Here is a 12,539-nt window from a genome sequence, read left to right as displayed (position 1 = left end):
AAAAGACGACCCATTGACACCTTGCACAAGGAGGGCAAGACACAAAAGGTCATTGCAAAAGAGGCTGGCTGTTCACAGAGCTCTGAGTCCAAGCACATTAATAGAGAGGTGAAGGGAAGGAAAAGATGTGGTAGAAAAAAAAATTGTACAAGCAATAGGGATAACCGCACCCTGGAGAGGATTGTGAAACAAAACCCATTCAAAAATGTGGGGGAGATTCACAAAGAGTGGAACTGCAGTGGAGTCAGTGCTTCAAGAACCACTACACACAGACGTATGCAAGACATGGGTTTCAGCTGAGCACTCCTTGTGTCAAGCCACTCTTGAACAACAGACAGCGTCAGAAGCGTCTCGCTTCAAAAAGGACTGGACTGCTGCTGAGTGGCCCAAAGTTATGTGCTCTGATGAAAGTAAATTTAGCATTTCCTTTGGATATCAGGGTCCCAGAGTCTGACAGGAAGAGAAGAGAGGCACACAATCCATGTTGCTTGAGGTCCAGTGTAAAGTTTCCACAGTCAGTGATGGTTTGGGGTGCCATGTCATCTGCTGGTGTTGGTCCACTGTGTTTTCTGAGGTCCAAGGTCAACGCAGCAGTATACCAGGAAGTTTAGAGCACTTCATGCTTCCTGCTGCTGACCAACTTTATGGAGATGCAGATTTCATTTTCCACAGGGGACTTGGCCCCAGCACACAGTGCCAAAAGCTACCAGTACCTGGTTTAAGGACCATGGTATCCCTGTTCTTAATTGGCCAGCAAACTCGCCTGACCTTAACCCCATAGAAAAATCTATGGTGTATTGTGAAGAGGAAGATGTTGATATGCCAGACCCAAGAATGCAGAAGAGCTGAAGGCCACTATCAGAGCAACCTGGGCTCTCATAACACCTGAGCAGTGCCACAGACTGATCCCAAAATTTAAGACCTCTTGAAATCATAATTAAGACGTTCTTGTACAATTTAAGGCCTTAAATTTGATACAACTAAACTTTAGACTTTTCAAGAGCCCGCAGAAACCCTGTATTTATTAAAAACGTGTACCCTGAGAAAAATTTAACTTGCTTAATGTACTTACATCTAAATAAACTTTCCCAACAGATCTTGAAAAGCCATTGTACATGTGAGGTTAAAATGGATCGCTATGTGTCTGAAGTGGAATAACGATTAAAATGACTCTTTACATGGTTTAGAAATTCTTTAAACTTTACTAAATCATAAAAAAACAAAAAAACAACCATCACACAATTAAAGATATTAATGCACACACTTTCTCTGAAAAACAACACTACAATCAGTTATTCTGCTGGGAAGTGTGTGTTCAGTGCAGGGATGTCTGTTTTTGTTTTGGTCTGTGTGACTCCGCCCACTGACAGTTCACCCAATAGTGTTTCTACACCCCGGGAGCGCTGAGTCTGAGGAGCCGCAGGACACATTTCTGCCACTAGCTGTCAGTATTACAAACTGTACCTTAAAGATTCTGAAAACACCTCACGAAATACAAAACCCCAATCACAGATTCATCATCCATCTCAGGAAATCTAAATGAAAAACGACTGCTGTTGAGAACGAGTGGTTCATCCTCAGTTCTTCACACCTTGGAGCACACAGATGCATTTCCAGACAGGAAGAAGTGTAAATGAGTTCTTAACGTTCATCTGTTCCACGCTTATATCACCCACACATTCATCTCAAGCCTTTCATTTTAATATAAGAAGGAAAAAAAGCCAGGACTGAATGTAAATGAGTAACACAGACAAGCATCACATACTGTACTGTCTCTTAACAACCTGACACTTTATTTCCAGCCACTCAGTTCCACTCATTTCCAAACTATTCTCACATTACATTATGAATTTTAATCATTTGGTAAAACAAGACGATGCTTTTCAAATGCAAAACTTTCTAACAAGACGCTTTTGTGTTTGTTTGAGATTTCTTTTGCAGCAAACCACATTGTTGCTATGAATGTATAAAACTGATGCATGCATTGATGAAAAAAACAACAAAACTGGAGAACTTCTGATGTTCTTTATGTTATATCACACAGTATGTTGATGGATTATAATAAGAGCAAAGCTAAAGGAGGAACACACAGCGAAATTCAAAGAATAGAGACGGAAACAGAATACCACAAGAGAAAAAAAAAGCGAGGATGTGAGAGTGCAGACTCATGGGAAACTATCATCATCATCTTCTGCCATCTCTTTAGCGAACTCCAGATCCTGCTGCTCTCGCTCTCTTCTCTCCTGTGAACACACACGGACAGGGTGAGCGTCTGTCCTTCAGCAGCTCTCGGGGCAGTGTGTGTGCGGCTCTTACCTCAGCAGACTCCAGGTCCTTGTTGTACGCCTTCGGTGGAAATCTCATGGCCTGCACAGAAACAGGTGAACAGCACTTACATCGCTCCCTATGCCTGATCTAAAAGTGCTTTTCCTTGCTTTAAACCCATACGTGTTGACTGTGAAACACAGTAGACTTTAATTATATGCATTTATGGTGTAATTCATTTCCATTTCAATCCATGTTCACTTTTTTCAGCCAACAATTATTTTTATTTATTTTTTAAATGAACTTCTATATGCTTTACTACTTGTAGTAGTCCAGGCTCAGGTAACAAAGCGAATGTTTGCTGGATCTTAGAAATCCTACCTTGACGGACATGTTGTGTATGTCCAGACAGAAGGAGATGCGCTGGTGGAAGGCCAGCTGAGGCTCGCGCGTGCTGTAAATGTCCATGGTCTCTTTCGACTGGACGTACCCTTTCTCGTGGTTTATACTGGCCTCGATCACACCGTCACGGATGGCCTGGACAGAGAGAGACGGTCACATGCTTCAGCTCAGTCCCTGATGAACACCATCAGATGAATGTGTGCGAGCCTCACCTTGGCCACGATGAACTCTGCGTCTTCAGGACTGTCCAGCTGCAGCTTCTGTGCGATGTCGGCCAGAGAGATGCGCGAGTACGACAGGCTGATCATCCTCACCCCTGAAACACATCACAAACATCTAAACGTCCAGCTGCTGCAGGACACACAGCTCTACAGAACCGTGTCTCTCAGACGGACTGCACACCAGAGCGGAGCAGCAGAAACACCCTGCAGGAGATCACCGGTCACAGAGCTGCATCTGAACCAACAGACAGGCCAGTCAGGATGTGACGATTAACTGTGAGCCGCTTGAAAATCAATTCAAATATGTGATGATTCAAATCGGTGGAGATGCTGAACAAATCATGATTCAGTTAGGGGCAGGAGTTTATATGAATGTATGTCTGAGGGGAACTTACTGTCCTTAGAAGAGCTTAGATGGTGTTTTTCTTTCCATCTTACCTCTGTATAATGCATATTAAAGTTCATAAGTGCAGCAGCACTGCTTTGTTTACAGCGGTAACCAAGGAAATGCTTTAAGCTCCACCTGCTGCGGTGTTCACAAGCGGTTTGTTTACAGCGGTAACCAAGGAAACGCTTTAAGCTCCACCTGCTGCGGTGTTCACAAGCGGTTTGTTTACAGCGGTAACCAAGGAAACGCTTTAAGCTCCACCTGCTGCGGTGTTCACAAGCGGTTTGTTTACAGCGGTAACCAAGGAAACGCTTTAAGCTCCACCTGCTGCAGTGTTCATAAGTGCTTTGTTTACAGCGGTAACCAAGGAAACGCTTTAAGCTCCACCTGCTGCAGGGTGCTGGAGCATATAGCTGTCCACTGCTGCGGGTGTGTGTTCACAGTGTGTGTGTGTGTTCACGGTGTGTGTGTGTGCACCTGGATGGGTTAAATGCAGAGCACCAATTCTGAGTATGGGTCACCGTATTTGGCAAATGTCTCGACTTCCACTTTTTCAGAGTTCACACCTATGTGTTATAGAGCCAAGTTAAAATATTCTGAAATATTTAGTGTCGAGCAAACCAAGCCAAGTTATTTATTCTCAAGTCATTATTCTAGAATATACATTTGAACACAGATCATACTGTATGTACTTTTTTAAGGTAAGAGTCAGATTTATCAATTTGTATTATACTCTTAATAAAATATTTGATTTCAGTAAACACTTCAACGGTCACATGCACTAGACTTGCAAACGTTTTCACCCATGATCAGACATCATACCCTTCAGCACGTTTTTAAAAGGGTACACAAATTCAACATATATGACTAATCATAATTTATCCAAAGTTTCAGGTTGGTGTTCTTTTAATTCAGCTAGGAGTTCACACCGTGATCTTCTGCAGGTCACGCGTCTTTACCCTCACTCACACAAACACACAGAGCGTGTCTGTACTACAGCAGACTCAGTGTGCTGTCTGTCAGTAAGATGCCATTCTAGAGGGATGAAGGAGAAGATGAGCAGCACTCACCGGTCTTGATGACGTTGTGTCTCAGACGGATGATCAGCGTGTAGGTGCCGTCTGCCTGAAACTTCTCTCCAAACTGATCCAGCGCCTGGTTAAACTTGGCAAGATTTCCAGCTCTCACCGCTGCACAGGGCAGAAGCAGCAGTTACTATCACATACCATTCATAGGAAGGAGTTAAGAGTGTGACGCTTTACTCTTCTCATGATCCGCATGAGTTCAGAAGAACCAATGTTAACAGGAAGTTCAGAACTGTAAATATAACTACTTTTAAGACAAAGGGAATGTAAAATGCATGTTTCTAGTGAGTCTGAAGGCCCTGGTGAGCAGCTGAACTCTGTTTCATCACAATCTGTTTTCACGATGTATGTCACACCCCAGCAGGAGTGCTGAAGCGTGGACCGTGGCACATGTCTGCGGGGTGAGTTACCCTGTGTCAACAGGAAGTAGGGCAAGAGCGACCTCTTGAGAGACGGCTGGCGGAACTGCAGGCGGTCAGGGATCTCCCCCAGCAGCAGCTCCACCACGATCAGCAGCTTGTGCACCTGCCGGACACACAGCCATCACTCAAACACAGCCCCAGTGACAGAAGACACACACACAGAGACAGAGACACGCTCACCGTCTGCTTGAAGCCCACGGCCGTGTGCTGAGGCGCTTTACGCAGGGCATTCGTCAGGGTCCTCCTCGCCTCTGAATACTCCAGCTGGATGGCCTTGATCCGCCCTGAACGTGAGCAACATTACAGACTGTGTGAGCTGGATACAGATTCTGTTAAACTTACTATTATTCACAAAACTGTAGCACTAGCACATGTAGTCTAAACTCCTGCAAAAAAGCCATAGCTTCATAACAAAAGATACCGATCATATTACATCACTCCTGCAATCTGACACAGCTGCAATACTTCACACATTCAATCACAAATCACAGCCAATCAGAAGACCGCGTGGATCTCAAATGAACACATTCAGGACGCGAGCGACGTCACAGAAACAAACAGAACTGTGTAGTCAGGACACGGAGTAATACAATACACATGACGAAATTAATTATTATTATACATTTATTATACATATTTAGATAAGGGCTGCGTGATAAATTGAAATGAAATTGAATTGGCCATTAGACAGAAGCAGACAGTCATGCGTATCTTTGAGTGAAGCACGCTTCTGTGATCCGCAGAAACTCTAAACACCCCCCGCAGAAGAAACCCAGGACACCCCATCACTGCAGCTGAACAAACAGAAGACTTAACTGCTTTCATTGATTCAGCGTGACTGATAAACACACCACTACCACAATATATGCTTTATCTGAGCGCTTATTATCATTTTCATTCGAACGACGGAGCCTCACTACAACACAAACCCAGGCTCCAGACTAAAGGCCCGTTCACACCAAGCACGATGACTATAAAGATAAGGTATTAAAAATCGTTTTCAGTATTAAAGAACAGCAGAGTCCACACCACAACTATAACGATAAAGACAAAGAAAAACAATATCGTTGGAATCACTTTCAAAACGATTTTTCTTCCAGCTGATGAACGATAAATAATTGACAGCCAATCAGAATCCATCCTGCTGTAACGAGCTCGAGAGTTTAAAGCGTCAGACGAGCGTGCGCTTAGAATAAACAGAAGATATCGTTCGCTGGTGTGGACGCTAATATCATTATCTTAACCTTAACACTGACTCTGCTAGGCTACACAAAGATCATCAAGTCATAAAATTACTTCTGTTTTCAACAGATAAGTGCAGTTAATAACAATATTACACCTTCATTTCATGTTTACACAGATTTGACAGTAAAGCTCTAAGCTTGAGTTGGGAAGCTTACAAAATTAACTTTTATTAACAACAGTAACATGCTAAATCTAATAATTATAACAATATTAGCATCTAATAACAATGTTTTATATAGAAAATGTATATATTCTATTCTTAAATATTCCATTATTATTCTATAAGACACTGACTAACAACTTCAGTGATTATGAGCGATTTAGTCTCAAATTGAAGAAGGGTTTGTTTTTCTTCATACACACAAATTGTATGACTATGACAATATCTGATTTCTTGATTTGATATTTTATAATAGTGATTTTATAATTTCAAAATATAGAGCAAAACATAGAAATGACTGACTAGTAAACCAGTAAGTGCGCCTCTGCTGCCATCTACTGGTTATAATGGTGATTTGATGTATGTTTTGATTTTACATAACTGTTTAGTATATTTTGGTCATCCTATAATTTTAGAGCTTTGAAGTGCTGGAAATAGTTGTGTGAAATGCTTGAAAGTCACTGAAAAGTGTTTGTATTTCTCTCTCAAACCCTGAAATGACTGGATTACTTCCGGCTCTTTCTGCCACAGCACTGCGGTTACAGCTAGCTTTACTGCTTCTGGTTTCCTGACGTACAGCAGCGCTTTTCAGAACAGAATCAGAAACCACTAGATCTCGCAGCAATCTTAACTCATTCTGTGTTGAATTAAAGCGCTTGTCACTGGATCTCGCAGCGCTGTGCAGTAACAGAGTCTCTAAATCACCTCTGGTTCCCGAGGAAAGCTCTTCTGAGCTGAGTTTGTTTGCTTCATGGTCCCAGCTGCGCAGCTCAAATGATTTTCACCACATGGCAGTTCATCTGAAGCCAGATGTGATTGAATTACTGACTTACGACTGATTCGGCCTCTCAGCCAGTTCTCTGTAGCGGTTCACTCACCGGTGTAGTAGAGATAGCGCGCCCACTCGTTGTTGTTGGCCAGCTCGGGGAACACAGACTTGGACACCAGTTTCTCCGCCTGGTCGTACAGATTGTACTGCAGGTAGTTGCGCAGCAGCAGGTTGAGCAGCGTGGCCTGGCCGTCGGCGTCATGCCGCAGCGTAGCCGTCCTCAAGCGCGCGTGTGCAGGAAACTGTGCTCAGGAGAGAGGAGAGTGAGCACAACAGCTCGGCTGAACCTGAGGTCAGAGGTCATGTGGAGAACAGCCTCACCTGCGCACCACATCCAGCTGGTTCAGGAACTCGTACACGCGCGAGTGATAGTAATAACACTTGGCAGCCACCAAGTCCAAAGCCCTGCGGTTCTGAGAGCCGATCTTCTGAAGCAGGTCATCAGAGACTCTCTGGGCCTGTGCAGGACAGAGGCTCACTGATGAAAAGCATTTCTTTGATTAATCAGATTAAAACACACACACCAAGTGTGATTAACTGTAAATAACTGGAGAACCCACGGCCCGACCGTGCCTTCATGTGCTGAACCGCAGTGAATCGAGTCAGATGTTATTTGATTAATATTTCTTACTCCTTTATGTACACATGCATAGTTAAGAAAGAGGAGATGTGAGTTTGCTGACCTGGGCGTAGTGTTTGTTGTTGGTGAGGTAGACCACCAGCAGCAGCTGCAGATAGGCCTCCACCTCAGGGATGAGTGGCGTCGCCGCAGCCTTCCCCGTGCGCGGCCTGAACTGCACGTCTCCTTCCCTCTCCACCGGCTGAAGCAGACACACACCAACATTCAGAGCAAACGCATGATTTACAGTAAAACAGCGCTCAACATCAAGTGTTCTTGAGACAGAAGACCACCTCTGAAGGCTCTACAGATACCAGCACCTGATTTAGCAGAACTCAAATAATTAACGACTACTGATGATATTCATTAATAATATTAGAAGTTGTGTCTTTTGGAATTCTACATTTAACAGCAGCAGCAGATGCAAATTTATTTCCATTAACAGAAATGGTAACATTTCTGGAAACAATGGTAACAAACCGGTTCTTATAGAGTAAATGTAAATATACTGACTGAGTGAGTGAGTTCGGACTGCTCCTAATAAAATAAACCACTGGTCTTCATACTGTCACAGATCAGCAGATCATGATAACCACACACGGCTCCTCACTGCGCCGAACTCCAGCGCTTCTCACTAACCACATCAAGATCTCACCATACCATAATACTGCGACATTTAAAAAATAAAGAATAAAATAAAGTAAAAAAATAAAATTTCACACATTTTACAGTTAAATGATTCTAATGCACTTTGAGAGTTCAAAATTAAGAGCTGCAACCCGTGTTCTTAACTAAAAAAAACTTAGGTCAGAGAATCTTCTTATTTGTGATCTACTGTCTCAGTCTAGATTACAGTCACACTGAAAGCCAAACATGTGAGAACAGAATAATAACAACAGTAACAGCCATATTTTGTAAAACAATTGCACTGTAAAACAAATGAATATTTCATATGTATATTATTTTTGCTTCACACTGCAGTAGGGAAATTACAATACTTCCTTCCTAATTTCTACACCTGAAAGAGATGTTTAGAATTCGGACTGCATGTAAACCGCTAGCTGTCATCTATTCTCGCTGCACTGTAAGCTAGTTATTTTGACGCTTCAGTGAAAACAGGCTTACAAAAACAAAACCGCGTCTCTCTACAAATCTAGTGAAGTGCTGTCCTCATCTGGCGTGGAAATGAAGACTCACTGGTGGCTGTGTTCCCAAACGCACGCTAAACTCACAGCACATGCACTATAGGAGTTCACTGCATTCATTCAGTGTGAACAGAGCCGTTCTGACACCGGATCACCAGCTGATCGGCTCAACGGCACGAGGAAAGGTCAGTCTGGAGCCCTGCATGTCAGTCTGTGTGCACTTTAATATCTACAGTCCACAGCACTCTATTTGATTAGTGCATACAGCCCCCGTCTGCTCTCTGAACAAGCAAACGTGTGCGCTGGGGAACAGAAAGGTGTGGGGTTGGGTACCTCGTCCAGGAAGCCCAGCAGGAACTCTTTGCTGGCAGCGTTGGACGTGAAGAAGCCGGACACGGCTTTCTGCAGCACATTGTGATTGAGACGGCGGCTGGTGGAGGGCAGAGCTCGCAGGGCACGGAGGACGAAGCGCGGCTCCTTCCCCTGCACGGCCTTCTCGATCTGCTTCACGTGCTCCCGGATATCTGCAGCAGACACACACACTCAGAGTCATCCACACAGAGCTCACCAGCTCAGGAGCAAGTGATTACTGCTCACTGATGCGAGTCTCTCACACAAAGAAATAACAGGAGTGGATGTGCGTTTCGTTTAGAATCCCCAATAATAATGATCCCTTTCTCAGATGCTTGTCCCAGGCCCCTCCCACACTGGTGTTTTATCATAGCTCCGCCCTGAGTGACTGTCATCAGTCCTCCACTGCTTCACCACAAGAATGACTCGTGTTGTGTTGTTGATGTGATGAACACAGCAGTCATCATTTACTGCTAACATCTGAGCGCTGAAGACGCAGTGGATTACATTTGTTTCTGAAGAGAATGTGTCTATGTTCACGCGATCATTCGTGATCCAGCGTCACCTCCAGAAGAAGTGAGTGGAAGCTTCTTTAATCAATCTTTGGCCTTTCCTAATCATGTGCTCGTTAGCAAGAACAGCTCGTCAGTCCTCTGAAGAGAGGGGCGGAGTCAGCAGAGCTCATTAGCATTTAAAGGGACATGCACCCAAACGGCTTGCTGTGAACAGAGCTGTTTTTGACAGGATAAAAATGTGTTGTTTTACACTACCACTGAGAAACTTTAACCAAAGTATGATATAGACGTTTCTTAAGACCCTAAAGAATCATATCAACGGTGTTTCTGACCTACCGTGCTCTGCTCTGTAACACTAGCGCTGGTCTTTACTAACTCTGTCTCTGTACGCTCTGCTCGTGACTGATACACATGATGATAATGATGATAATGATGATAATGATGTGTGTGTGTGTGTACCGTCGAGCGTCAGCTGGTCCTGCTCTCGCGGCGCGCGCGGATCCTCCTCCTTCATCTCTACATCCTGCGCCTCCGCGCCGCTCTTCTCTTTCTCCGCGCGGGGTTTCTCGCGTCGCTTTGCCGTCGCTTCTTTCATGTCGCCGCGCAATCACGCGTGTAAATAAGAAGTTGCTGGAGCGCTCGAATTCACGCCGAAGATGACTGGCAATTCTGACGGGCCGCAGTGCATTCTGGGACGCTGGCGCTCTTCCTCGCGCGGTTTCCGTGTGGCCCTGAGGCGCGCGAGGAGAGTACTGCCATCTAGCGCTCAGCGTTACTACAGCGCCACACAAATCAGTTCTGAGCGCTGCGTGACTCACCTGTTTAACACAGATACACCATCAAACTCTATCAGATACATCATCAAACTCTATCAGATACATCATCAAACTCTATCAGATACACCATCAAACTCTATCAGATACATCATCAAACTCTATCAGATACATCATCAAACTTCTCTCCACACACTATCAAAGCATGGAATGAGCATGTGATGATTTACTGGATACTTAACATATAGAGCAATAACATATCAGGTTGGAGAATGGATGGATGGAGTTAAACTGTGTCAATACATCACTTTCTGTAGCTTTTATTCCTGCTGTGTTTTCTCTCAGAATACAAACAAACAAACATATAAATAAATAAATAAATAAATAAATAAATAAATAAATAAAGAGTACCTGCACGACTGGCTGTCTGACATGACTTTAAGTTGTTTTCAGAATGTGAAAGAAATGTTTTAATGACGTTTATTAACCGTGAGGCTACAGTAGAATACTTGCTGTTGAGTTAAATCACACATCATGTTTTTTTGTTTATTAATTTTTTTTATTGAACTTTCAAAATTACAAAATTCAACAGCAAGTTCTTCACATATTTCTCATATTTACACAGTTTGTAAATACAAATTGAGACAATTTTAATAAAATAAAAAACAATAAAATAATAATAAAATATAATAATAATATGTAATATATAAAATATATAATAATATAAATAAAATACATAAATAATAATAAATTAATATTAAATTGAAATAGAAAATATATTGATATTAAAATATAATATTAAAATATAATATTAAAATTATAATAATATATAAATAATGATAAAATAATAATTACAAAAAATAAATAAAATAATGAAAAAAAATAGAGAAAAAAAATAAAAGGGCATCACAAGCATATTTTAAATTCATTTAGCAGAGGCCTCAAAGACTTCCTCGATGATAAGAAATAAGATTTAACGGCTGTATGAAAATCAGAAAAAACTGCTTAAACAAAAACTAAACAGAGATGAACAGAGACATTAAAAGATAACACACAGTAGACTCTTTTCTTCTCTTGGCCGGATAAACCAGGAGGGGTGGGCACCCTGTAAAAACCTGCGGAAACCACCACACGAGATCAACAGTGTAAACAACTAATGGATGTGGAGGAGACGGCTGTAGTGTGTGACGGAGACGGATCGAAGCTGGTGTCCAGCTGCATCTCCTCAGACACGACTGACCACACGCGAGGAGACGGAGCCTGTCTCAGAAAGAGATTCTGAGCTTGATCTTCTGTTAAAGATCCCTGGTCTCAGACGACCACCGGGACAAGACCACAGGAAACAGATGATTCTTCTGCACAATCTGACTTTGCTGCAGCCTGGAATTGAACTGCGTCTGGTCAGAGGAGAACTGGCCCCTGACTGAGCCTGGTTTCTCTCAAGGTTTTTTCTCCATTCTCTCACTGATGGAGTTTTGGTTCCTCTGGCTTGCTTAGTTGGGGACACTTCATTTACAGTGATATTGTTGACTTGATTGCAAATTATTGCACAGATACCATTTAAACTGAACTGAGCTGCATGATGACATCACTGAATTCAATGATGAACTGCCTTTAACTGTCATTTTGCATTATTGACACACTTGTTTTCCTAATTAATGTTGTTCAGTTCCTTTGACGCAATCTTTATCGTTTTAAAGCTCTGTATATACAATAAAGGAGACTTGACTTGAATCTGTTTAATCACACAGGACACCACACTCCTGGACGATGACTAGTATATGCTGGCCGGTTTTATTTCTTTACTAACGTCATTTTAAAGGCTGAACTCCTAGCTTTATATATTCATGAGTGCCCAGTGCAGTCCATGATGGGAGAAATTCAATTATCCTTAAGACATCACACTTAAATTCATCATTTAATAATAAATTCATCTTTCCACTGTCATCAGTGGTAATAGAAATGTGAATAGATTTATAAAACTGCAGGATCAATCCAGAAATCAAAAAGTGATATTAGAACCAAAGGGACGCAGGCACAAAACAGCAGATCAAGTCTAAGAGTATATAAGAGCTTTCAGGGTTACACTACTTGCGCATCAGCGGTGTCAATAACGTCA

The 12,539-nt window shown here is 42.6% G+C and overlaps 1 protein-coding gene across 1 annotated transcript; it reads right to left on the bottom strand.

The window, feature by feature from the left end:
• Positions 1 to 1,762: 1,762 nt before the first annotated feature.
• Positions 1,763 to 10,362, bottom strand: LOC122143934 (26S proteasome non-ATPase regulatory subunit 3-like). Its single transcript, XM_042754521.1, is given in 13 exon segments — positions 1,763 to 2,243; positions 2,317 to 2,367; positions 2,647 to 2,802; positions 2,880 to 2,983; positions 4,347 to 4,466; positions 4,772 to 4,886; positions 4,964 to 5,067; positions 7,067 to 7,244; positions 7,247 to 7,259; positions 7,339 to 7,475; positions 7,701 to 7,838; positions 9,115 to 9,305; positions 10,107 to 10,362. Coding segments are annotated over 13 exon segments (1,521 nt in total). The 5' UTR covers positions 10,243 to 10,362; the 3' UTR covers positions 1,763 to 2,165.
• Between the last annotated feature and the right edge of the window lie 2,177 nt (positions 10,363 to 12,539).

Source organism: Cyprinus carpio, unplaced genomic scaffold (assembly GCF_018340385.1).
Source record: "Cyprinus carpio isolate SPL01 unplaced genomic scaffold, ASM1834038v1 S000006537, whole genome shotgun sequence".
NCBI lineage: Eukaryota > Metazoa > Chordata > Actinopteri > Cypriniformes > Cyprinidae > Cyprinus > Cyprinus carpio.
This window is presented reverse-complemented; position numbering and strand designations above follow the sequence as displayed.